We start from the raw sequence: 25,863 nt of genomic DNA on the forward strand, positions 1-25,863 counted from the left end.
ACTTAACCGACGACAAGCCCGCTGGTCTGAGTTCCTGTCCCGATTTAATTTCCAGATCACATATCGACCTGGGAAACAGGGAGTTAAACCCGATGCCCTGACCAGGAGGTCAGAAGACCTCCCTAAAGAGGGGGATGAGCGCTTAGCGCACCAAAGCCAGGTGGTACTAAAGAAAGAGAACTGGCAACTTCCGCCGCTACGAGTCCAGAGAGCCCGCATCCGCCACCCACTACAACAGAACCAACCCGCACCAACACCCGAGGAGCCGTCACTCTCAATAGAGCTACCAGAAGAGATCGACCGCTTGCTGAACGAAGGATACCAGACCGATGAAGACCTGCAGTCGATACTACAAGCCCTCAGGACCGACGCACCGCGACACCCGAAGATTACGCTTGCAGAGTGCAAGATCGTCCAGGAACGACTGTTGTACCGGGACCGCATCTATATCCCGAGCCACGACGCCCTCAAGACCGCCCTGCTGAAAGCCTGCCACGAACACCCTATAGCAGGACACCCAGGTCGTGCCCGCACTTATGACCTGCTTTCCCGGGATTACTACTGGCCCGGAATGTTGGCCTACATCGAACAATGGGTTAAGAACTGCCATACGTGTCGAAGAGCCAACCCAGCCCGAGAAGCGAAGCAAGGTGTGCTGAAACCCTTGCCTATCCCCGAACGAGCCTGGCAACATGTGTCAATGGATTTTATCACACATCTGCCGCCCAGCGAAGGAAATGACGCCATCCTGATTATAGCCTGCCGCCTGACCAAGATGAGACATATCATCGCATGCAAAGGAACCTGCGATGCCGAAGACGCAGCCCATTACTACCTGAAGGAAGTGTGGAAGCTACATGGGCTCCCACAGACTATAGTATCGGACCGGGGACCCCAGTTCGTAGCGGAGTTCTGGCAGAAGCTCACCAAACAACTGTCGATCAGCTCGCTACTATCCACCGCTTACCACCCTGAGACCGACGGACAGACTGAACGCCTGAACGCTGTGTTGGAACAGTACCTGCGAGCCTACGTGTCATACCTACAGGACGACTGGAACCGATGGCTCCCCCTGGCCGAGTTCGCAGCGAACTCCCTGAAATCCGAAACCACCGGCGTATCTCCGTTCTTTGCAAACTATGGATTCCACCCGCGAATGGGCTTTGAACCCACGATTACAGTCAGAGGAACCCCAGCCACTAGAGACGCAGAACAGTTCGCAAAGACGATGAACGACATCCTAGAGCACCTGAGATCAGAAAGCATTGCCGCACAAGCCCGTTACGAAGCCCAAGCGAACCGACACAGACGACCTGCCCGACGATACCAAGTAGGGGACTCAGTGTGGCTAGACGCCAGGAATATCAAGACCCTTAGGCCACAGAAGAAACTAGACTGGAAGAACATCGGCCCGTTGAAGATCGGCAAGGTCATCTCCCCGTACGCCTATCGACTGGAACTGCCCGCCAGCATGAAGATACACCCCGTGTTTCACACGAGCCTGCTAAAGCCAGCTGCCACCAATCCGCTGCCCGGTCAGAACGTAGACCCGCCACCGCCAGTAGAAGCCGAAGGAGTGGAAGAGTGGGAGGTTGAAGACATTGTGGATTCCCGATGGGACAGACGAGGCCGAGGAGGCCGCCCCAGGCTGAAGTATACTGTGAAATGGGCCGGATATGCAGACCCAACAGAAGTCCCTGCTGCTTACGTGGAGAATGCTGCAGAGATCGTGGCGAACTTCCACAGGAGATACCCTGACAAGCCCGGACCACAGTAGCCCGTCTCGGCAGAGCTCGATGCTAAAGAGGGGGGCACTGTCACAGCTCGAAGTCAGACCAACCTACCCTAGAGCCACAAGTGGATCAGATCACGTGGCGATAGCGTTATCGCCGTAACCTTAGTTAGACCGCCAGTCAGATCCTGAACGTAGCTCCTTGAGCTACGTCTTGTTAATAGAGCCTGACCTGCCTGCAGTGCCTATCCGTAGCAATAGAACCTATTACGCCCGAAGCGTTCCCTGTCCACCCGTACCGCCGGACTCAGCCCGTGACACTTAGCTTTTATATATATAGCTATCTAGGCTTATAATTTATTATATTATAAAAGTAATAATTAAATAAATTAATTAAAGATTTAAGTTAAAAGACTATAGATAAGAAAGAGATATATATATATATATATAGTGTAATCACGTGATCATACCCATAATGTCCTCCACGTTCAACACCGCCCCATCATCCAGCTCATAGAGATTGGAATATAATGATATCTTTAGTACTGTTGATACCATATAGCCGGTGCACGTTCTCGAACGTATCCCTGAGCTTGACAAGACGTTATATGAATCTGGGGGATCGGCCCGGTTAAGGTGTGGTACCGTGACATATCCATGACAATATCATATCAAGAACTAATATCGTATTACTGCCGCCAGGAAGGGGGAAAGTGAAGGAGATCAAATTTGTTAAAAAATAGGAGGCGTCAAACTCGAAGTAAAAATTATAAGACATGATATTAACTCGATTATAGACATAATTCAATCTATCGGGATCCATTACAAGAGAGTGAAGCAATCTGTGTATAACCAGCCATTGGTGACCTTCATGCGGCTTTCCGTACGCAGCACCAACTGCCTCCCATCGAACATTACTAACAAGCAAACTCGCCTCGAGATCTTCATTTATCAAATGGTAACTCTCTTATTGCGGCATTAGACGTTATCAGCCAAATAATCTACTGATTGCCTTGGTCGGCAATTTTTCGCCTGATTTGGTACCACTCGCAGCATCTGTTTCTGTCACTGCCACTGCCAGCTCGAGTCGTGACTTCCTTTTTCAACAACAGCAAGTTTACAACACGCTAGTGACGCACCTGCCCGCCTGCCAACTCGCTTCACGGGTTATTTTGCCTTTGCATCTTCACCTCTAGGTCGTCCTCGCCCTTCACCCTTTTCTGTCGTTCGCTCTTCATTATTGGCCCACAAGCGCAACCTCACACTCGTCTGCAATAGAGGCCTATGGGTCTTTGGCCTGCATTCACGGAAGATCTCTTTGCACTCTTCATTTCATATTAGTCTCTCTCTTGATATCGTCCCAGTTTCCCATTCACCCTGTCCTACCACCCGCTCCACTGACAACCAATGCGACAGCAATCATGCCTGCGTTATCCGTGCCGAGTCCTTACGATGGCTACCCTCGCAATGTGCTTTCTGTTTTTCACCGGTTTCATGTCCTCACTGGAGAATGGCCATGGCAACTCGTCGAGTACTTCGAGCCTCGCTATTGGAGCTACCAGCTGGTCTACCGTTTCTACAGTCTCATCAAAAACGAGCTTCCGCGCACAGGCTCTGTAACTTTGGACGACCTTGTCAAGTATCTGTTTGACAAATCTGCTCAACATCCCATGTCAAAGTACCGATGCGTTCTCAGCAACAAGGTCATCGGTCAGGCCATTGACTGGATGAGCGAGAAGCGACAGGAGCTCATTAGTGGGTTTCGATACGAAACTAGACGACGAAGTGCCACATGTGGCCGTGACTCAGAACCAATGCAGAATCACGGTAAGTCAGAAGTGTATCTTCATGTTGACGAATATCTAACAAGCTTAAAGCTAGTGACTCACGCAAACGATCCGCCGGGAGTGCTGCAAGCAACGAAGAAGCTCAAACCCCTGCAGCATTCGCGAAGAAGCGCCTTATGGTAACCTTCAAATTCCCACCAAAACCCATCGGAGACTGCATTACCGTCGAAGGCGATGAGTCGGACCAGACTACTGATCACGGGTCCATCGAGCAAGCCAATGGTGAACGATCCAACGTGTACTTACAGACCGGGTTGATTACCCCTGTCGGGGAGAACGGCTTTGCGGAGGAATCCCCTTTCCTAGACGTTACCGTAAGTGCAAATAGACTTTACATCGAAAATCACTATTGTTAACTCTGGCCGCAGTTCAAAACCTTCGAAGAAGCACAGAAGGCCTATACTGCTTACCTAAAGGGTGAAATAACCACCTCAGGCAACGTCATCCGACGTTCAGAAGACCAAATTGAAGCCACTAGCCGTCGACATCGCGATCTCGTTCGAAAGATGCTTCAAGACGATGCTAGAAAGGACAACGCCGCCTCTGAAGTTGCTGAAGCTCAGCAGCGGATGCACCACGCCGAGGAACTTCATCATACTGAAGCGGAAGCGCTCCGAGAAGCCCGTCGTCGCGCGATCTCAAACCCATCGGCTGCAGGACCAGCTCAAGAGATAGCAGAGCTTGCCCAACGCGAACGAGAGTCTGGCCAACAGCGGGAATCCCAGCGTGCTATTGTGGAAGCCAAGCAAAGGGTTCTGGTTGAAATCATGACCGTTCTCAAGAACGCAGAAGCCGAGGCTGAGGTCCTGCAGAATAGAGTGATCGAATTGGGCGAGGCTAAAGAAACCGAAGAGAAGAACCAACGCGACCTCACTATTTTACGGCGTCTCATCCGTTTGGGTCCTAAGCTCGTCGATCTTGTCGATGAACTTTTGGGTGACAGGGACATTGATGAATGGTCAAAGGAAATTGTCCATGATATGGCACAGTTCGAGGAATAAACTGTGACAGATGTATGGGAAGTGATAGACGGGATGTACTCTAAGATCTCAAGTTGGAATCGTGGAACGTTAGAGACACGACGGTCAAGCATCCTGAAATGGACCGGGGATACATTTTGGGGCATGTTTACCTTTTGGTCTATGGGTGAAACTATAAGATGTCTACACGAGAATGCTTATGCTACAATCTCATCCTTTCGAAGGCTAGGTAGATAACAGTCAATTGCCTAATGAAGATTGATGTTATGAAATAAAAAAAGCAGAGCAATTGACTTGTGATGTACGCATCGCATTCTTTTCACGGTGGTGGTCTAAGTCCTGATGTAGTCTAGTAAACGCTGATAGAGTACTTGTGTATGCTTGAAGCAATTAACGTTGGTGGTTTAGGTTTCTTACCTAAACTTAATGAAAGAGCTTTGAACTCAAGTAACGATCAAATGTTCTTTACAGACCTGGGGATGAATGCAGGTATATACCTATAAATAAGCTGCATGTTTGCTCTCATAACCTCGTTTCTTTCTCCTCTTCCATCATGCGTATCAAGCAACCATCATCTGTTTCGCTGCGAAAACCAAAACAATACTATCAGCGCTCGTCAACTTTGTCATTATACTTTACTCACGACGGTCAAACTATTCCAAGATGGTATCTTCTAACCGATTCCCTGATTTACCCACAGAGCTCAGAGTCCAGGTCAGCGTGGCTAAATGTAGTACCACAAGTAGGGAAACCATGTAAGTCTGCCTGTATTTTGTGCTTTGATCTGTAAATGTCTTTAACTTTTCGTATCCTAACCTGTAATGGATTTAGGCCTCATCGTCGTACTGGTCTAGGAAGCTGTCCCTGAGTATTTATTCTCTTCTCTTGCTATTTCCAAGGGTTGTATTGTGTTGCAACGAGCAAGTTTCCGATTTAGAGCTTTGTATCAGGTAACAACTAACTTTATAAAACGAATTTGTATTGCCAAAGCTAAGTGAGCCGACCTAGACCCCATGGCCATGCCACATGAACGAGAGATCCATGTCGGGTTTAGTTGTTGGCGTGTCTGATGAGTACTATACCCCTTCTGCAACTTTGTACTATAGAGATCACCCCTCAATCGCGACAACAAGGATATTCACAAAGAGTACAGTAGGCGGAAATTTCCACGTCTGTTCCTGCTACACTGATGCTATTGAGAAAGTGTATGCCCGAAGCGTGATATCAGCCCTCGACATACTGCACTTGAACTTCTGATGTCGTCAACAGCATATCACGTTTCGACATAGCGGTGGTGTGATATGATAAATATTGTCGTGTAATAGATAACGAATTTTTGACAGAAAAGACATTTATTTTTGTCGAGGTCTGGGAATTTAAGTCTGAGCATTCTATCCAATAACTTCAAACTTTCAACTGGAGGGTTTACACGAATTAAAAACTGGAAAGTGAAATGGATGCTTCCAAGTAACTAGCTTTGCCAATAACAACGACACGATGCGGTAACGACTGAACTCTGTCGATGGCTATGGTAGAAGAAGCTTCTTTGTCTTCCTCCTGCAGCCACCAGTCCCTCAAACAGTTGTCAAAGGTCCTTGAAGACATTCAATCCTGTTCCACAGAAACGGCATAACTCTCTCTAGAGTAAATCTGCGGATAATTTACACTTATCGGTGATTGTCACTGTCAAGAGTCAATTTGCCCCATCAAAGAGGTAAACTCATGACGGCCCTACACGTATATCATGACTCACGTGAGAAGGCTTAACTCTGAGTTATCTGCAGAGGACTCATAACGAGTCAATCCTAATGTTAAATGTTGATTAGGGTTACATAACCATCGATTTTTGAAGTCTAAAATATACCATCCAAATTTCCCCTCGCTCTGCACTCATTAAAGGTAGGAGTCAACGAGCAACCTTCTTCTCACATGAATACTTTACCTCCAGTATAAATACCCTCCTCACGCATTCTTTCCGACTGTGCATTTATTTCTTCTCTTCCATCACGCGTACCCAACAACCACATCATCGACCATCATCTTCCTTCGCAACGACCCTCGGAACAACTTTATTAGTTCTTCCACCTTTGAAATCATTTCTTACTTACGACTGTCAAACTGCCTATTCCGAGATGGCAACTTTCAACCGATTTCCTGATTTGCCCGCAGAGCTCCGAGTTCAGATCTGGAAACTCGTTATCCGAGAGGACCGACCAGGAGTACACATTTACAATCGTTATGGCCCTCGGTTCATGATATCCAAGCAGTGTTGCAGTGACACATTTGCAGAACCCTTGCCACTACACTATTTCAACAGCGTCAAAAAAGATGCCCCTCGCAAAAACGTCTCAACATATCTGATTGACGGCGGATTGTGGACCGCTTGCAAAGAATCTCGGTTCATCATGGAGAACCATTTTCGCCAGTCGGAATGGGTTGATAGTCTTTCAATTCCCAAAGAAGAACGCGACAGTCGAGAGCGAGAAATCCCCGAGGAGACAAAACTCAAAATACCCTCGACTGGCAAATTCTTCGGAGGCCCTCTTCACAACCTCACAGTATTTCCTAATCGAGACCTCTTTGTCTTACAGGTCGATTGCTTGGACAGGGTCGACTGGGACAATATTGGTATCGAAAGCAGCCTTGGATGGGGTTTGCTAGGCTGTAGCGGCATCAATCATATAGGTATCGAGTTCAACCCAGATTGGTGGGACTCGGAGAATGGTCGGTGGGATTGGGAAGTTTTGTACACCCTCACGGATGCTGCCCACAATGTTTTCCCCCTTTACAAAATCTGGATCGTCGATCATGGCCTCAAAAGGAGAAAGGATGCTCCTGCTTTTGAGGAGAGATCAGATGTTTATTATCATTTGAATGCCTTCTACACTAGCGACAGAAAACTTCTGGAGGTTGATCCCCAGCATCCTGGGCCCTGGACGGACCTTAGTACGGGGCTGACACCTGACGCATACCCCCGCGAAGATAACAAAAGCTCTCTGAGTTTTGTCGAGCACCTTGTGTCTGATATCGAGCATGATAGACATCTAGAGTTTGATGAAAATCCTAGGAGAGACCCTTACCCATGCTGCATCGGGATTCTTGGCTGGGATGACTTGTGAGATGGACACCACAGTGTGGAAATACGATTAAGAACATTCTAATATATATCCAAGCTACGCTACCTTGGTATTGTACCTGGCTCTTTCTAAGTTCGGCAGCTGATCATGGGATCAACACCAATAAACGAATATGTCACTTTATACTATCCGTGATAGCACAATAAGACGGTGTTTAAACTAAAGGATAAAGTCACCCATGTAGAGGAGTCTTGCCTACTGACCTATTACATAATTCGTAGGGGTCTCGCAAACTTTTATCAAACCCTCAGTACCCAAACAAAGAAAATATTTCATGCCCACTACGCGTTAAAAACCTCTCAAGGATATTCCAGCATATAGTTTGGAACCCTGCCCGAGGTCGGCCACAATGATTTCAATTACAAACTTACCTGCTAGGCTTTATGCTAGGTTTATGGTAAATTTGGCTAAACTTATGTTATTCTTATGACTTTAGATGACTTATCAGTTTCTTCAGGCACTTACCTAAGCTGAGTGTTTGCCAATCAAAGGTGGTCGGTCCGCGCGCACCTGCCTCCGAAAAGTGGCAGGCACGCAGGCAGACGAGGGGACAGCTAAAACTACCACTCGCGCGCCCCCACTTTCCAACTCTACATCAACAACTTTCATCTTGTGAGAAGAGTAAATCTCTCTCACCCGAGCGAACATGAGGTGGGTTCATATCGCATGCACGCTGCTGCTAACGATAATAGTCGCGTTGCATTCCCACAAAATGAACGCGGATCCCCCTGTTCTCCCCCCTCACGTCCCCCACCGAGCGCAAACAAAGCGATACAGCATCCAAGAGCAAGCGACTTGGTAAAAAGTCCGGACTCTGCGCAGCGTGTGACCCCAAAGTCGGACACGACGATCTCAGGGTTCATGGGACTCTGCGAGCATCTCAAGGTCGATAGGCAAGTGAACCTCGACACATTTGAGAGTTGTGGTAACTATGATAGTGCTTCCCACAACGAACGCCCCAACTGGACCATTTCGAAGATGTTGAAAATCTCGGATGGGATGGTGAGGGCTGCTCGCAAAGAACGAAGTTGATTGCCCTGAAGCATCTTGCAAAGGGCAGACCTCCCGAGTCAGTTTGCACTTGCGAAGACAAGGCACGCTATCAACAAGTTCTTGTCGGCGGCTGGCATGGATACGACCTACCTAGGTATATTGTCCAAGGTTGTCGTGACGATGGTGGACAAGCTGCACAAAGAGCTCAAGTCTCATTCGATCATACCAGTCAAGATTCCTGATAGCCCCTCTATGAAGAGGGCGAGTGGGATGACCTCAAGTAGGAAATTCTGCGATCGGTCTCTTTTTGCTGACGAATGCTACGATGGTATCGGTCTGACGCGTACCTGAGTGTCTTCGTGAGCTAGGTCAGAAGGGTCTACATTGGAAGCACAATGGGCCCGGTCGGAATGGGTTTATCCCTATAGCATTCAAATCCCATTCGGGGCTGCTCTCTGTCTATCAAAGAAGAGGTGTCGGCGGGCGGCGAAGACGGACTCTGCAACCTCCACGTGGTGCCGCCTGGGAACCTGGTTATGCCAGAGCCAGTGCAGAGACGCAAAGACTCCCATAACTGTAGGTTTATAAGCGGATCTCACGCGTCTGCACAATCTTGTACTTTGATTGTTAACTATAGAAGGTCATAAAAATCAGGAGCCACTGATTTGATCCCAGACAAAACGTTTATCCGCTGTCAAAGTGTTGTGTTGGCATTCCGGGCGATGGTATCTCTATCCCCGTTGCGGCTGAGGAGAAGAAGTCGTTTAAAACAGTAAGCAAAGCGAAGTGGCTGTCACAAATTGACGAGTAAGGCGCCACGAAGAGAGACTTTGGCGTTGACAAGGCGTTTTCAGGGTCGTAGTGTTGGTATATGTGCCTTGTTGAAGTCACACTAGCAGTTCAGCTGAATGCGTGGACCGGTCCAGACCCAGACATTTGCAATGCTGCCAAGAGGAATATTTAATCTCACATGCTGCCACCGAGAATATTTCTTTTGTAGTCGAGTAATAAAACAAATATTACCATTACAAATTAAATTAAGAGAGATCGCCAAGATGGCAGCCAGTGTTCCACCTTACAATAACTACCAGTCACCACCCGGTCAACAGCCTGGTCAAATCCTACATGCACACCATGTCCAGCATCCGCAAGCTCCAGGGCAATCGCCCCATGGTCATCAATCACCTCAAGGTCAGAAATATGCAGCTAATCATCAAACCAACTATCAATCACCTCCAGGTCAGCCGATGAACCAGATGCCTCAAACTCCACAAGCCCATGCTTCGCAATCGCCTCAAGGTCAATACCCTATCCAGCACCAAATTTCAGGCCAACCACAGCATTACCAGTCATCTGCACAAGGCCCTCAACTTCATCAATCCCCTCTAGCTCAGAACCCAGGCCTCCCTCAACAATACGTGCTTAGTCAACAGCCCAGTGCTCAAACAGTGCCTTACGGTGTCGCAGCACCGCCGACGCCGTCTCAGCATCAACAACAATACCAGCAACAAACAGCTCAATTTTCTGCCCCGCCTTCAGCTTCAGCTCAAGGCCAGCTGCAAGCAACTGCCCAGTCTCTTTTTAAATCTGGAAAGGGCTTCTTGGGTAATATCGCTAGCAACATCAAGTCCAAATACCCTGCCACAACTTCGTCCACAATTTCTTACACAGGTGAAGCACCGAAACCGACATATAATCCTGCACAACACCCTACCCAGACGCCTTTGAGTCCGACAAACTCGTTCCCTCAGGGATATGACCAGAGTCAGCAGGTGGCTGTTCAACACGAATCGTCGACGTCACAACAAAACATCTCGCCCAGTGCTTTAGGCTATCCTCCCGCATCGCATCAAAGTTCTTTTCCCATACAGTCGCAAGGGGTCCCTGGTCAGTCGTCACAACAAGTGCATCATGCTACTCAACAGTTATACCATCAACCACAAGTTCCCGTAAACGTAGTCGCTGTTGCTCAAGCTGCTACCTCGTCGCCGCCAGTCCATTCGCCAACCGCAGCTGCCTCACCGTATCCACAGCCATCGCTGAATCACCAGCAATCAGACCCATATGCTCCAACAGCTCCAACTCAAGCCCCTCAAATTGTTGCTCATGCCGGACCATATGGCGCCTTGCCTGGGCATCAACAGGGCCACCCACAAGCCATTCCACTGCAGCAAAACTACCATAGTCCTTCTTCAAACGCAACTCTACCACCATCATGGCCACAGCAGACCAGCCACATCGCTTACAGCCCAGCTGTACCGACTACAAGTTCCGCATCCGCGGGCCAAGAAACAGTACAGGTTATCACTTCTGGCTATGGGCCCGTAGGGATGCACTCGCAGCAATCATACTACCATAATAGCCCCATCACGCAAGCGTCACCATCCACACCGCATGTCATCCCACAGATGCAACAACCAACAGTATCATCCAGTCATTCGCAGAGCCTTTCTCAGATGGCCTCGCCGCTGCCACAGCAGCAATACCAGAGCACCGTAGAGCCAGCATACCATCAACAGCATCTTCACCAGCAGGGCCAGTTGACTGCATCAGAGACAAAGCCACCGTCCCATGTTCCTCCATATTCAGGTGACAACAGCGGCCCCGCCAACTATACACAAGGCAACCCGTCCGGCCTTCCGTCACAGCATCACCCCAATAGCGCACCGACAGCCCAAATTCACCACAGTGCCCCTTCTATGCAAGGGCAGTATCAAGCAACCTCACAGGCACATCCTCAATCGATGCCTCATGCACCTGAACCTGTGCCACAAACTGCGACACCAAACCAGAACCATATTCCTCTACCTTCGTCGCCTTTGCAGACCTTGAACCAACCCAGTGGCATCCTACCATCTGCACCAGAAGCCGGTATCCAGCACCAAGCATACAGCTTGACAGTGGCTCAACAAACACTACAGCCAAACTATGGGCAACCCTTGTATGACACCCCGACAATTGTTGCAAACAACCAATATCATCAGCAACTAGCAACCCAAGCTCCGGCTCCGGCTCCAGCTCCATCTCCAGCGACAGCAGGCCAGGGATTTCAGCCCCATCAGCCTGCTCAACAACCAGTAAGCCCCTATCAGCCCGTACCGGCCCCAAGTCAACCTGTCGACAATGTCTATCACCAAGATCCGTTAACTTCTCTGTCGGCACAAATGAACAATTTAAATGTGCAGAACATTGAACAGCGCCAGACAAATTCTGCGGTACTTCCTGTCCATGATGACGGACCACGAGGGCCACCATCCTGTCTAGCAGCAGGTATGGCCAGCGACACCCTTCCATACTGCCCGGAAGGCCGCGTCGTGGCGTACGCTCTGGATTGGTATCGCCTTATAGCTGTACCACAGTACCTTGTTTGTACAAAATGCTACGAGGGTCATGTCACAGGCACTCACCTCGCTATTAATTTTGAGCGGTACCATTCCCCAGAAGGCACTGAATCCAAGTGCGGCTTCTGGTCACCACGCGCGAGAGAGGTCCTTTGGCCCCGGGCCCTTCAGACCAACGACATAGACCCTCTTCGGATCTTTGCGGAGAAGACTCTGACATTACCAAAGTGCAAAGGCAGAGTATGGAGTACTGCTGCCGATAATGTCAAATGGTGGGGCATGATAAACAACGAGGTTGATGGATTTATTTCTTGCGAAACCTGTTACGAGGATCGCATTGTTGGCACAGCTTTTGAAAGACGTTTCTCCCCGTATCGCCAACAAGGTCCCGACGAAAATTGGATGTGCGACTTGTGTATTCCATACATTGCGACAGTGGCTGTGAAGATGTTCAAGGCTAACAACTGGAGTGGGTTCACTGAAGCTGTCAAATCGCGGGTTCATCTCCCAGCATGCGAAGGCAAAGATGAAGAGTCCAATAATGGCCACTGGATCCTTCCACGTCGCAGGATCAACAACATGAAAATTTGTGAAGCATGCTATCTAGACAAGCTTGCTCTTACGCGCTTTGGTAATGAGTTCGAGCGTCATCAACGAGCTGAAGGATTTGATGCATTTATGGAGTCATTGGGCCAGAAATGGAAATGCAGCCTTACCGACACGGCTGTCAACATGAGCATTGCCCTTGAGGCGGCTCTCTACCGTCGCGACTTTGAAGTATTTTGGAACGCGGCTAGTGCTATATGTAGCCTTGTTCCTTGTACTGCGAATGGTATTATTGGCGGAAACTGGTGGACCATCGCTGGTGGCTGTCCCGACTTTGACGTTTGCGAGGCATGCTACAAAGGAGCACTCCAGACGTCCAACCTCGAGCGCTTTTTCGAGCCTGCCAAACGTGACCCTACAGCGACCATAACGTGCAACTTCTGTCCTAGCAGTCCGCGCTGGGGCACTTTCATCACCAAGTTCGCCGAAGCATTGGACAAGGGCATTTTCAGCTACTACAGTGATTATGTCAGAAAATGGGCAGGAGTACGGACTTGCCCTGGCATCAAGAACAGAGACAAGAGTAAGTGGTGGGGACATCCAGAAGCTTTAGCCTGCGAGGACTGCTGGCTGAACTTTGTTGCCGATACTCCTCTTGGCGATACTGTTCCAGTAAAAGGTGTCTACGACGAGCGGCCTTTGATTTGCCAACTTTGGTCTCCTCGAATGCGCAACATGTGGCTCGCCGCCTGCGCAGCTGGACCTCCTGGATCATCAGAATCACAAAAGGCTCTGGACGAGTTCCGTGCTTTCGGTACCAAGCGTGTTCAAGTGTACAATGCTACGGTACCGCACATAGAGATGATCCAATCTATGATGATGATGAAGCGTATGCAGGCAATGCAGCAGGGTCAGTTGAGCCTCATGTATCAGGGGATGAACGGTATGTCATCAATAATGGGAACAACTGATGGCAATTTGCATGGCAATAGTTCTATTGGCTATTATGAAACTGAGAATGGAGTTACAGCTGCAAATATGATGAACAATATGCATGCTGGGATGGCGGATTCGAACAAGATGAGTGATTGGATGCAGATGGCGCAATTGCAAGCTACTTGGATGGAGGTAGAGTAGTTTATTGACAATTCGATTCGTATCATGTAACCTGTTCATTGGTATATGGGGAAAAGGATAGAGGATTAAGGAGTCATGATATATACCTATAGACCGGACCTTTATTAGCATCTAGGTTCAAAAACTGCATTTATCATTGAGTTAATTTTTTATGTATACTTCAGGACTTACGCCTCGGAAATCTTCAAACAATAGTGAACATCGCTAACAGATTGCAGCCTATTGAGAAGGAGGTGAGTACATATATCACACCTAATCGTTCAACGGACTGTGATGCTGAAACCATGTTTAGTTTGTGGACAAGTCTGCAAGTTACTAAAGACCTCAATATCCGAATGGTAAGTCTGGTTGCTGCATCCGTATTATACATATTAACCAGATATAGTGGTTTACCGCCCGAACCGCTGGGAGAAGCTTTTCAGAAGGCCGAGGCATAAGAGACCAAACTGACCGGTGAGTTTATGAAATACAGCTTTTACTTTTAGGCAATTTTATTTTTTTACCTAAGGCCTAAGCTAAAGACTGACCTTTCCGTCTGCCAGCCATTCCCTAAGTTTGTCTCGACATGAAGATGACCAACATGATCCGTTTTGGTAAGTCGTCTTCTCTGGTCGTCTTTTATTGGGATTGAGCTGACAATACGCCAGAGTGAAATAGCATGACCCTCAAGCTCAAGCTCGGACAGGCAAAGCAACCTGCAGATATCCGACACCACTATCCATAGTATACGCCGGTGCAATGAGCCTACCCAATAACGATATCGCCTCATTGCCTCCCTTGCCATCCGAAGTCCTTTCATCCTCCCAGTACTGGTAGAGCTGCCACCACCAGCAATGCGTCACTCCATCCAGACCCTTGTACCCGGCCACGCCGTCCAGTCCAACTCGCTTCGCCCAGGGCTTGTCAACGATGTAGTGCAGACAAATGACCTCTTCGTCTCTCCAAATGTTGGGATGCCAGTATCGCATCGTTTTGATGGCGTTGTATTGCCACCCTAGGGCATACCACTTGTTCTCGAAAAAGAAGGCGAGGAAGTCTTGGTCGGGAAACATAAAGTCAGAGAGTAGAGGGGTCGTGTTGAAGACATCCAACATGCGATCCCAAAGATCCTCTGATGGATGGAAAATGAACATGCCGCCATTGAGCAACTTGTGTGGTGAGGGGGACGTCTCGGTGGGCTGCAGGGGTTTCTTGAGTGCTGTGGGATGTGAAAGTGGTGTATAGGCACAATTCTCAGCCGTCCAGTCTTCAGGCGCCCACGAGTCAGAATCAAGGTTACACACGCAAACATGATTCGCAGCGATCCAATCATTAGGTAACTGTTCCTCACATTGGAACACTACATCCATGTTGTCCAGGATAGCCATGTCAGCATCCAGATAACAGACAGCATCATACTCGAAAAGTTCAAAGACGCGGAGTTTGGTCCATGTATCGGCGAAGCGCTCAGCGATGAGCGTCATCTTGATGTTCTTGGGCGGAAGAAGGTGGCCACACTCGCGCAGGACCATGTTGCATTTGGGGGCCTCCAACTCGAGAACCCTGCGTGCCTCCTTTGGTAGATTGGGTGTGTAGAGGACGACCAGTGGGTAAGCTGAATTGTTGCGCTGCAGGGTGTAGGCGAGGATGATGACGCCTGGCAGATACGAGTCGCGGGTGATGAGGGTTGCATAGGCATTGTGCCTTTTGATGGTGTTTGAGGCTTCCATTTCGGTACAGACGTGCAGATCCGGTGGATCAGATAAGATTGTACCTTTATTCTTTTATCGTGAGATAAAAGAAGAGAAGAGAGGGAAAGGAGGGGAAAAGTGACGAGATGGTGAGATGGAAGAGTATGAGCTAAAAGTGATTTCGTGGACGTCATGCACTTTTCAACAAAATGAAATCATAGTTTAGCAATGCAATAGGTATTTATTTATCCCTTACGTTTAATCCTTCTAGCTTTCCCATTCACAAATCATAAACGCAAAATATGCTAAGCGAGAAGAAAAAGAAAGTAAATGTCGTGGCTGAGTCTATCAAGAGGATCTGGTGAGGCAACCCCATGTAGTCCATGCATGTAGCCTTTGCTGTATCACATGAATTGCAAACCATCGGTGAGGACCTTTGCCTCCGCATACGTGTCCTTTTTCAGTAAGTCCGTCCGGAAACTGAGTTAGGTATTTGTGAAACATTTATCGATCAATGACGCCTCCAGGTCCCATTTGCTTCACATTGGACAAACTAAAGCCTCGTTTATCGCACGTCAAGGATCTACGATCTGATCTACAGGCGCTAATGATATGGGGATGTAACCATTAAGCTTTGGTGCACGAAATCTACAACCTTGGACATTTTAAAATAGCACAAACTTACTCTCTAGTAATGTCTATACGCTTTTTCCAATGCAGTATGTAGAATCCAGATCTTCGGGAACTAAGGTAGGCTGAAATAACGGTCAAGTTCCTGTGTAACTACCAATGTCTAGTAGTTATCCACAGCCTGGACAATGGCACCCGCGTCACCCTGGTCTAGATCATCCAGTGACTTCATATCCTTGTCATCCAGCTCGAATCCAAAGACATCCGCATTGTCCCTAATGCGCTCCGGCGTGTCGCTCTTGGGGAGTGGGATCCAGTTCTTTTGCAAGCAATAGCGGATAAGGACCTTGCTTGGCGTAACGCTGTGCTTGGAAGCGATGCTGCCGAGAGTCTTGTCGTTGGCCTTTTGGTTGCGGACCAAAGGCGCGTAGGCTTCTACTGCGATGTTGTTCTTTTCGCAGTATGAGACTACATCTCTCTGCTGGAGCCAAGGGTGAAGCTGTTTCATGGTTAGTGTCTCATCGCTTGCTCCCAAGAATGTGTCACGTACCTCAATCTGGTTGATATGGGGAGGCCACACTTTGGCGAATTGCTTCAGCTCATCGATGTGCTTGATACCAAAGTTGCTAACGCCAATACTCTTGGCCTTGCCCTCCTCGTACAACCTCTCGAGGGCTTGCCACATCTCCTTCCTCTTGGCGGCGCCGGGGTTCGGGCTGTGGATGAGGAACAGATCCACGTAGCCGCTCTCTGGGTCGAGCTTCTTGATGCTGTCAACGCATTTCGCGTAACTGAGATCAACAGAACCAGCCGCCTCGAGAATCTTTGTGGTGATGAATACATCTTTCCTTTCAACGTTGGATTGATGAACTGCCTTTCCAACTTCAGCCTCGTTACCGTAGTACTGGGCTGTATCGATATGACGATAACCTGCTTCCAGAGCTGTGAGGCATGATTTCACGCAGACTTCTGGCGGAGAGAGATAGACACCAAAGCCCAATTGAGGAATCTCGACCGAGTTTGCTAGAGGCAGAGTATCAGTGTGTGAGCGCTCCATGATTGCCGACGAGGAACGGATAAATCCAGGTGAGATGCGATAAAGTTATGGTGTTGGTACAAAAGAGGGGTAGATAGAACAACAAACCGTTATTTCCCCTCAAAAATTGTGTATTTTCTTTTTTACTGCAAAGCGCGTAGAGATCCAGTAACAGTCAAGTTGAACTGAGTCGATGACGTGACGTTGTAATTCTCCTCTTTTTTGTCTCACAGACTCGAGTCGATGATGACATGAGTTTATAGTGGCAGCGGCAGGCAGTCACAGCACTAAACCCACTGGAAATGTTGAAAAGAGGGGTAAAAACAGTGATACAGCGCATTTCACGATAGATTCATATCACGATTCAATTGTTTACACATTAAATATGACTTCAGTCAAGCCAAATTATTTTACGTGCACTCTCGGACAGGCGGCGCAATTGAAAAGCCAGAATGGCTCAGCAGAATGGAAGACGGTGCTGGAATTAATTGACCACCAAGCTCAAAATATTCCAGACTCACCAGCCCTTGGCTTCGCGACCTTCAAGCATTTAAAATCCAGTCAAGGTTTTCGCTCCAGAATACTCATTCATTCCGACATCTCGCTAACATGAACAGTGTCGCCATACTTCTTAACATTCAAGAGTCTCTCAGAGTCATCAAAGCATGCGGCCCAAATATTATCACGACATCTTCTCCAGCCCAAGGACTCATCCCACATGACGATTGGCCTCTTGGCCGCAAGCACCACCGACTTTGTTTTGACGTGGCTTGGCTTGATGCGCCTGGGATATACAGTCTTACTCCTTGCGTAAGTCACTCCTCATCCCTCGACGCTCATGTTTGTAGCTCACTTCCATAGACCACAGTTGGCGCCACCGGCAATCACACATTTGTGCCAGACCCTCCATATCAACCATGTTCTTGTTGATAAGACGTACGAGCATAGGGCTCGCGGCTTGGACAATAGAATCGATGTGACCATTATTCCTCGATACTATCCAGCTGATCCATCCGCGACGAGCTTTCAACAAACCAACAAGATATCCGACACAGCGTACATCTGCCATACTTCAGGAACATCATCAGGCCTCCCAAAACCCATTCCGCAAACCCAGTTCGGCGTCATGGGTGCACTTTACAGCTTCTCGGGAGAAGATAAACCGGCTACCTTTTCCACCACTCCGCTTTACCATGGAGGGTTCCCAGATTGTCTCAGGTCCTGGACAAGTGGTGCTGCCATCTGGTTCTTCCCTGAGGGCCATGCACCCATCACGGGGAGCAACATCCTTAAAGCGCTCCAGTACGCAAGAGAGAAGAGTCCAAGCCCAGTGCAATACTTTTCCTCGGTCCCTTATGTCCTCCAGATGCTCTCCGAAGAGTATGGAGGGCTTGACCTCCTTCAAACAATGGATATGGTCGGTGTCGGTGGCGCTGCGCTGCCTCCCGCGATAGGCAATAAGCTTGTGGACGCCGAGGTAAATCTCCTATCGAGAATGGGAAGTGCGGAATGCGGATTTTTGATGTCTTCGCATCGTGACTTCGCCACCGATAAAGAATGGCAGTTCCTCAGACCCATCGACGACCCCAAACTCATTTCCTTTGAGCCACGCGATGATGGTCTTTCCGAACTTGTGGTCAGGCCAGATTGGCCTTTCTTGATCAAGACGAACCGTGAGGATGGATCTTACGCTACGTCTGACCTTTTCGAGCCTCATCAGTCAATCACGAATGCGTGGCGGTATCATAGCAGAGCTGATGCGCAAATCACTCTTGGAAACGGCAAGAAGTTCGATCCTTCCCCTGTTGAAGACAGCATATTGGCTTCATCAAAGCTCCTCCAGGATGTTCTCATTTTTGGGGGCGGAAGGGATTACGCCGGTGCTCTTTTGTTCCCAGCTGGGAACACCAGCAGTGCAGTGGTGATTGACTCAGTATGGCCGCACATCGATCGCATGAACAGCGAAAGTCAAAGCCACGCTCGAATAACAAAGGCGATGCTAGTCGTGGTCCCTGTAAAGGAGGGTGAGAAGGCGTTGGAGAAGAGCAGCAAGGGTACTATTCTTCGACGACAGGCCGAAGAGAGGTACGCCAAGGAGATCGAGCAAGCATACGATCACAGAGATTCATCTGCATCGAAGAGCGTATCGGATGACGAACTGTCACAAACGGTACGATATTGCTTTCAACGGGTCCTTGGACGAGACGTCGACCCCGATCAAGACTTGTTTAAGCAAGGTGTTGATTCAATCGCCTGTATCCAGGTTCGCAAACTGATCGAACAGTCTTGCCTTTCACCCCGCAACGAGCCACTTCCTTTGAATATCATCTACGATCAAGGCACCGTCAACGGCCTGGTCAAATATCTTGATAGCGTGAGAAAAGGAGGACATCAGCATAACCAAAATGCTAGGGATGCGGAAACCAAGGCAATGCAGGACCTTGCCGAAAGGTATATCAACTTTGGGGACATCAAGACAGTATCGGATAGTCAACCAGGAAAGAGCGTACTGCTTACCGGTGCTACTGGGTTTCTCGGAGCACATATACTCGATATTCTGCTAAGACACTCCCAAGTCGACAGAATTTATTGTTTACTAAGAGCGGACGATCCTTCTACTGCGAAGAAACGGGTTTCCCAAGCGCTGAGCCAACGTGGAATGCATGGGCTTGACCAATCTGAACAAGACAAAGACAAGGTCGTCTGCCTACCGTGTAACCTCACAGAAAGCAATCTGGGACTTTCCGACAAAGATCAAAAACAGTTACTCGACAATGTCGGGACAATAATCCACTCCGCTTGGGCCGTCAACTTCAGTCTTCGCCTCCCATCCTTCGAAGATCAAATCATCAGCACAAGAAACCTAGCGACACTAGCTGCTCAATCCGGTGCTCGATTCATCTTCGTCAGTTCCATCGCAGCGGTCAGCGACTCCAAGGTTAAGCCCATCCCTGAGAAGCTGTCACGGGATCCCGGTGAGGCTTCTCCGCTAGGCTACTCGCGTTCAAAGTGGGTAGCGGAACAAGTCTGCGACGCTCTGAACAACGCTGTAGGCGGTGATCCCCTTGCTACGGTCGTTCGCGTGGGACAGCTTTGTAGCAATGAATCGGGAGTCTGGAATGCCACCGAGGCGTATCCCTTGTTACTTTCCACTGCGAAGATAACAGGTTGTCTACCCAACATTCCAAACGAAACACTCAACTGGCTTCCCGTTGAACAGGCCGCACAAGCTGTTATCGAAATCGCGCGTTCCGAGCCGAAACCAGACGATGGCACCTCTTCGAGAACGCCAGTTTACCATGTCCTCAATCCCCATACCACACCGAAATGGACCGAGATGTTGGACGGGCTCTCGTCCAGCATCGGAACACCAGAGTTCGAAAAGGTCTCGCCTAGAGATTGGGTGAAGCGCTTGGAAAAGGCCCTGGGCGAGCGGAGTATCAATCACCCAGCGCAGGCTCTTCTTGGGCTGTGGAAGGAGTCATACGGGCTCATGATGGATGACGTGACGAGCGCAAAGACACATGAAGACGAATCGCCTTTCGATGTTGTGAAGGCGCGAGAAGTATCTGCCACAATGAAGGACGTTCGACCGTTGGATCGAGAGCGATTGATCCAGACTTGGAAGTGGGTGAATGATACCATCAAGAATTAACTGTTTCTATATTACGATGCCAAGGCTACACTTCCGGTCACAGTGCAGAACCTTCAGGTCACAGTATAGGCATAGGCTAAACCCGATTTAGAAAGCACTAGCCTCTTTAGTTAAAATAATAGAAATAATATTTATAATTAATTAAAATATAAAAAACCTATAAAAAGTAAATTTAAATATAATCTTTATATTTAATTAGTATTTTTTTAATTATTATTAAATATAATTAAATTCTTTTTATATAAAAAAGCTATATAATTTTTATAATAGCCTTATAATAATATATTTACTTTAATATATTAAATTAATTATAATTTATTTAAATTATATTAAATTAAAAAATAGTTTTTTTTATTAAATTTAATAAAAATTAAAATAATTAATAAGAGTTTAATATTTATTTCTTTAATATTATATAATTAGATTATAATTACTTTATAGTAAAAGTTTAATATTATAATTTATAAAGCTTTTTTAAATAAACTTATACTCTTTTTATTATAAAGATAAAGTAATTAACTTAATATAATAAGTAAGGCTAATATTATAATAAGATTAATTATATTAATAAACTATTATATTATAATATTTTAATATTATTATTTTTTTATTTATTAAAAGGATATTTATTAATAAAGTATATAATATATAGATTAAAGCTATTATAGCTTATAATTTAAATATTTAATTAATTAATTAATTAATTTATATAATAATATAATTAAAGCCTTTTAATTAATTAAAATATATAAGTATTTATAAAGCTTATTAGCTAATTAAAATATATAAAATAAAGTATAAATATAATACCTTTTAATTATATTAAAAATAATATAAAGAAAAAAAAGTAATAATATTAATTATTATAAAGTTATTATAATATCTTTTAATAAAAAGAATATTAATAAAACTACTTTAAGTAAAATTAAAATACTTAATTTATTATCTATAGGTATTTTAATATAAACTTTAATTTTTATAACTATAGCTTATCCTAGTTAATAAACTAGTTAATAATATACTAATAGAATCTTATAAAGCAGAGTTAAAAGGTTATATAGCTAGATAATTTATATTAAGATAGCCTTTAGCTTTAAGCTTTATTAATATTAACTTTAACTTTATAATAAACTTAACTTTTTTATTACCTATTTAATTACTATTAACCCTACTTACTACCTTTACTCTTTATAGTTATATACTTATAGTCTTAAGCTATAATTAATATATTATAACTTAAAGGCCTTAATTATAATTACTACTTACCTTTTTAATTATTTAAATTAATTAATATATAAATACTTACTATTATATATATTAATTTTATCTAGAAATTCTTCTTATATATATAATAAACCTATAGCTAGCCTTTTAATAAGTTTTTTCTTAAGCCTATATAGACTCTTTAGTATTATTTCTAGCTTTTAACTCTTTATATATAAAAAATAAAGCTTATAATTAAAAATTACTAATTTAACCTTAGTAAAACTATTTATTTTTTTAATTATATAAAAGTTAATAGCCTTTATATATAATTCTTTTAATATTATTATATTTTTATAAGACTTAATAGATCTTTTAATAATCTTAATATTAAGATTAAAAAAGTAATTACTATTAATAAGTCTTAATTTAAGGATAATAATTAATATTATATTATATAAGATTTATAAAAGTAATTAATAAAGTATTATAAGGGATTAAGATTAATTAATTTTTATTTTAATAAGATAATTAATAATAACTATAAATATCTTAAATAAATTTACTAATTAATTAAGGTTAAAAGAGAAAAAAGTTATTACTATCTATATAGTTTAATAAAAGCTTTTTTTATTTATTATTAATATTATAAAGTTTAAGTAATTACCTTATTAATTATATTTATATTAGAAACCTTATCTTAAGAGAAACTATATATAATTCTTTAATTTATATAAATAGATAAAGTATTATAAATAACCTTTAATAAAACTAAAAAGAGTAAAAGTAATCTTATAATTATATATTAAAAAAATAAATAAATAACTATAGCTTATAATTTAATACCTTCTTTACCTTTATTAAAGCCTTAAGAAAGTAAAGATATTATAATTAATTATATATAATATTATATAAAAGATTATAAATATTATATAATATAGATTTAATTTATTAATATTATAAATAGTTTTTTAATATAATATAATTTTATTTATATATATTAAAGTAAATTATATTAATATAATATTAGCTTTTAAAAGACTATATTATAGAAAATAAACTATTTATTTTAAATTAATATTATTTTTTATATATTTCTTAATAATCTATAGTCTATTAAAGTATTATATAAAGAATATAGTTATTTTTAAAATAATCTATTAATATTTCTTAAGTATTATACTATTAGTAATTCTATAAGAGATTATATTATTTCTAAGATAATTAATATAAATAATATAGTATAATTTACTCTCTAGGTATTTATTAAAAGTACTTTAAATATCTTTTTAATTAAAAGTAATATTTAAAATATATAAAGAGATAAATAGAAAATATAAATAAAAAGATTATTAATAATATAGGCTAGTATTATATTTATAGAAAAGAATTAAATACTATATTACTTTAAAGTAAATAATTAAAAATAACTTTAACATTTTACTAGGCTTATAGATTATAAACTTTACTTTTAGCTATAATTCCTTTATATTATAATAATAGATATAATATATAATATTAATTAATTTAATATAAAGCTAATTTAAGTTAATAATATTACTTTTTTTAATACTATTTTCCTATTTATATTTACTTTTATATATAATAAAGATATTAAATTTTTCTATTAATATTTATAGTTTCTTATTAATAAGTTTATAAAGGTAATATAAAAAGATTCTTTTTCTATTAACTCTTTTTTTCTATATATTATTATTATAAATTATAACTATATATTATATAATATTTATAAGGAATTTTTTCTTAATATATAGCTTTAGTTATATTATTAATATATTAATAAGAATATATTAGCTATAATATAAAAGTATTAAAAGGTTTATAAGGGTATTAATTTATTATTAATTAGATAAATAGTAAATTAAGTAATAAATAGGAAATTATAAGTAATAAATCTTTATTAAAACTACTAATACTTATAATTATAAGAGATTATAGTAATTATATAGTATAGTAAGAGGTTAAGTATATAATTAAGTTTAATTATTTATAATATTAATAAAGTTAGTTTTTACTTTAGTTTTTTAATTTTATATTAAACTCTTAACTATATATATAAATTTCTTTATTTATAAACTCTAATTTAAATAGAGTTTCTTATTACCTAGAATATTTATATTTATCTTTAATAGTTTAAATAAGAACTTTTAATTCTATAAATTATAATATATATTAATTTATTATATTTTAAAAAGTAATTTACCTTTCTATAAAGCTAGTTTTATCTTTAATATAATAATATATTATATTAAGTTATTATATTTCCTATTAAATTTACTATAAATCCCCTTAAGGAATAAAAAGGCTAGGGAATTATAGAATTTTATAGCTAAATATAGCTAATACTATATTATTTTTAATTAATAGTAATTATTCTATAAAGATATATCTTAGCCTCTTTATTATAAAGGTATATAGACCTTAGAATTAAATTAAGGTTATATATAGGGCTTTAATAATCTAGCTATAAGTATATTAAAAATACTATATATATTACTTAATTATTAAGCTATTATCTTTTAGCTAGATTATAAAGTAATATATAATTAATATTATAATTATAATTTAAATTAATTTAATATATTATATATTAAAGTAAAATAATTTATATTTTTTTTCTTAATAATCCTATTAAGTAAAGAAAAAGAAAGTATATAATATTATTATAATTTTAATAGAGTTTTTATTCTTTAATATAGAGTTAATTTTATTAAATCTTATTAAAAAGTATAGCTTTATAGCTTTATAATATTATTTTATTATTAAAGTTTATTATTCTTAAGTAATTTATTTTTTTATAAAATAATTAAAATCTCAGTTATATATTATTATAAGTAATAAATAAGATTAAAAGGATTTTATTATTACTTAAAGAAATATACTCTTTTAAAGACTATTAAAAAGTATAAAAAGAAATAAAAAGATCTTTAATAAATATTCTCTTATTAGCTTAATATATATATATATACCTTATTAATTATTAATAATATTAACTTCTTTATATATAAATCTTCTTAAATATTTTAAAGTTTAATAAATATAATATTAAGCTTAATAAGTATATAGATTTATATAATACTATTATAATTATAATTATTTTACTTTTTTTCCTTATAAATTACTTTATAAATCTATAAAATTATATTTATAATATACTATAATAAATCTCTATATAATTATTAATATACTTATTAATTAATATAATTATATTTTTAATAATTCCTTTAATAAATATATTTAAAGTTAATATAATCTTATAATAAGTATTAATATATACTATTTTAAGATATTCTTAAGAATATAATATAAAAAGCTTTTAAATTAATTTATTAATAGTATTTTTTTATTAAAAAAAGTCTTCTTTATTTTAAAAATTATTTAATTAATTATTATTTAAGAGTATTTATTATAAATTAAAGACTTTTTTATAAATATATTCTTTATTAAAAATATTTTATTATTAATATTAATATTAATAAGTATATTATTATTATACTTTATTCTCTTAAGATTTCTCTTTTTAATATATAATAAGTTATAATTAAAGTAAATATATATATTTTACTTTAATTTATATATATATTAATTAATAAATAAAAAAAAATTAAATTACTTTTTTAACTTTATAATTTATAAATTATTTTTTATTAAAAGTTATTATAAAATATACTTTTCTTATTAATAGTAATTAATATTATTATATTATAAAATACTTTAATAACTTTATAATTTTAAAAATAATAAAATATATAAAAAATTAAAAAAGATTATAATTAATAGCTATTAAATATATTTAAAAGTATAATTAAAAGCTATATTAATAATACTATTAGTAAAATATTATATAAAACTTATATAATATTATTTATATTTATATAATATTATATAGATTATTTTTAATAATAATTTAAAAAGCCTATATAGCTTTTTTTTAA

The 25,863-nt window shown here is 41.4% G+C and overlaps 6 protein-coding genes across 6 annotated transcripts; 4 read left to right on the plus strand and 2 right to left on the minus strand.

Annotated features, from left to right (window-relative positions):
• Positions 1-3,153: 3,153 nt before the first annotated feature.
• Positions 3,154-4,580, plus strand: FPOAC1_005612 (uncharacterized protein; the record flags this gene model as incomplete). Its single annotated transcript, XM_044850135.1, has 3 exons — positions 3,154-3,559; positions 3,610-3,893; positions 3,948-4,580. The coding sequence occupies 3 exons, from the start codon at positions 3,154-3,156 to the stop codon at positions 4,578-4,580; spliced, it is 1,323 nt and encodes a 440-aa protein (XP_044708845.1).
• Positions 4,581-6,691: 2,111 nt separating this feature from the next.
• On the plus strand, positions 6,692-8,728 carry FPOAC1_005613 (uncharacterized protein; the record flags this gene model as incomplete). Its single annotated transcript, XM_044850136.1, has 2 exons — positions 6,692-7,674; positions 8,389-8,728. 2 exons carry the CDS (start codon positions 6,692-6,694, stop codon positions 8,726-8,728), a joined length of 1,323 nt encoding a protein of 440 aa, XP_044708846.1.
• Positions 8,729-9,823: 1,095 nt separating this feature from the next.
• Positions 9,824-14,170, plus strand: FPOAC1_005614 (uncharacterized protein; the record flags this gene model as incomplete). The annotated part of the gene is made up of 4 exons (XM_044850137.1): positions 9,824-9,880; positions 9,934-13,704; positions 13,932-14,051; positions 14,099-14,170. The coding sequence occupies 4 exons, from the start codon at positions 9,824-9,826 to the stop codon at positions 14,168-14,170; spliced, it is 4,020 nt and encodes a 1,339-aa protein (XP_044708847.1).
• A 214-nt stretch (positions 14,171-14,384) lies between these two features.
• FPOAC1_005615 (uncharacterized protein) lies at positions 14,385-15,422 on the minus strand (the record flags this gene model as incomplete). The annotated part of the gene is made up of 1 exon (XM_044850138.1): positions 14,385-15,422. One exon carries the CDS (start codon positions 15,420-15,422, stop codon positions 14,385-14,387), a length of 1,038 nt encoding a protein of 345 aa, XP_044708848.1.
• Positions 15,423-16,176: 754 nt separating this feature from the next.
• On the minus strand, positions 16,177-17,070 carry FPOAC1_005616 (uncharacterized protein; the record flags this gene model as incomplete). The annotated part of the gene is made up of 2 exons (XM_044850139.1): positions 16,177-16,512; positions 16,564-17,070. 2 exons carry the CDS (start codon positions 17,068-17,070, stop codon positions 16,177-16,179), a joined length of 843 nt encoding a protein of 280 aa, XP_044708849.1.
• Positions 17,071-17,434: 364 nt separating this feature from the next.
• On the plus strand, positions 17,435-20,704 carry FPOAC1_005617 (uncharacterized protein; the record flags this gene model as incomplete). Its single annotated transcript, XM_044850140.1, has 3 exons — positions 17,435-17,615; positions 17,667-17,859; positions 17,911-20,704. The coding sequence occupies 3 exons, from the start codon at positions 17,435-17,437 to the stop codon at positions 20,702-20,704; spliced, it is 3,168 nt and encodes a 1,055-aa protein (XP_044708850.1).
• Positions 20,705-25,863: the final 5,159 nt, after the last annotated feature.

This window comes from Fusarium poae, chromosome 2 (assembly GCF_019609905.1).
Source record: "Fusarium poae strain DAOMC 252244 chromosome 2, whole genome shotgun sequence".
NCBI lineage: Eukaryota > Fungi > Ascomycota > Sordariomycetes > Hypocreales > Nectriaceae > Fusarium > Fusarium poae.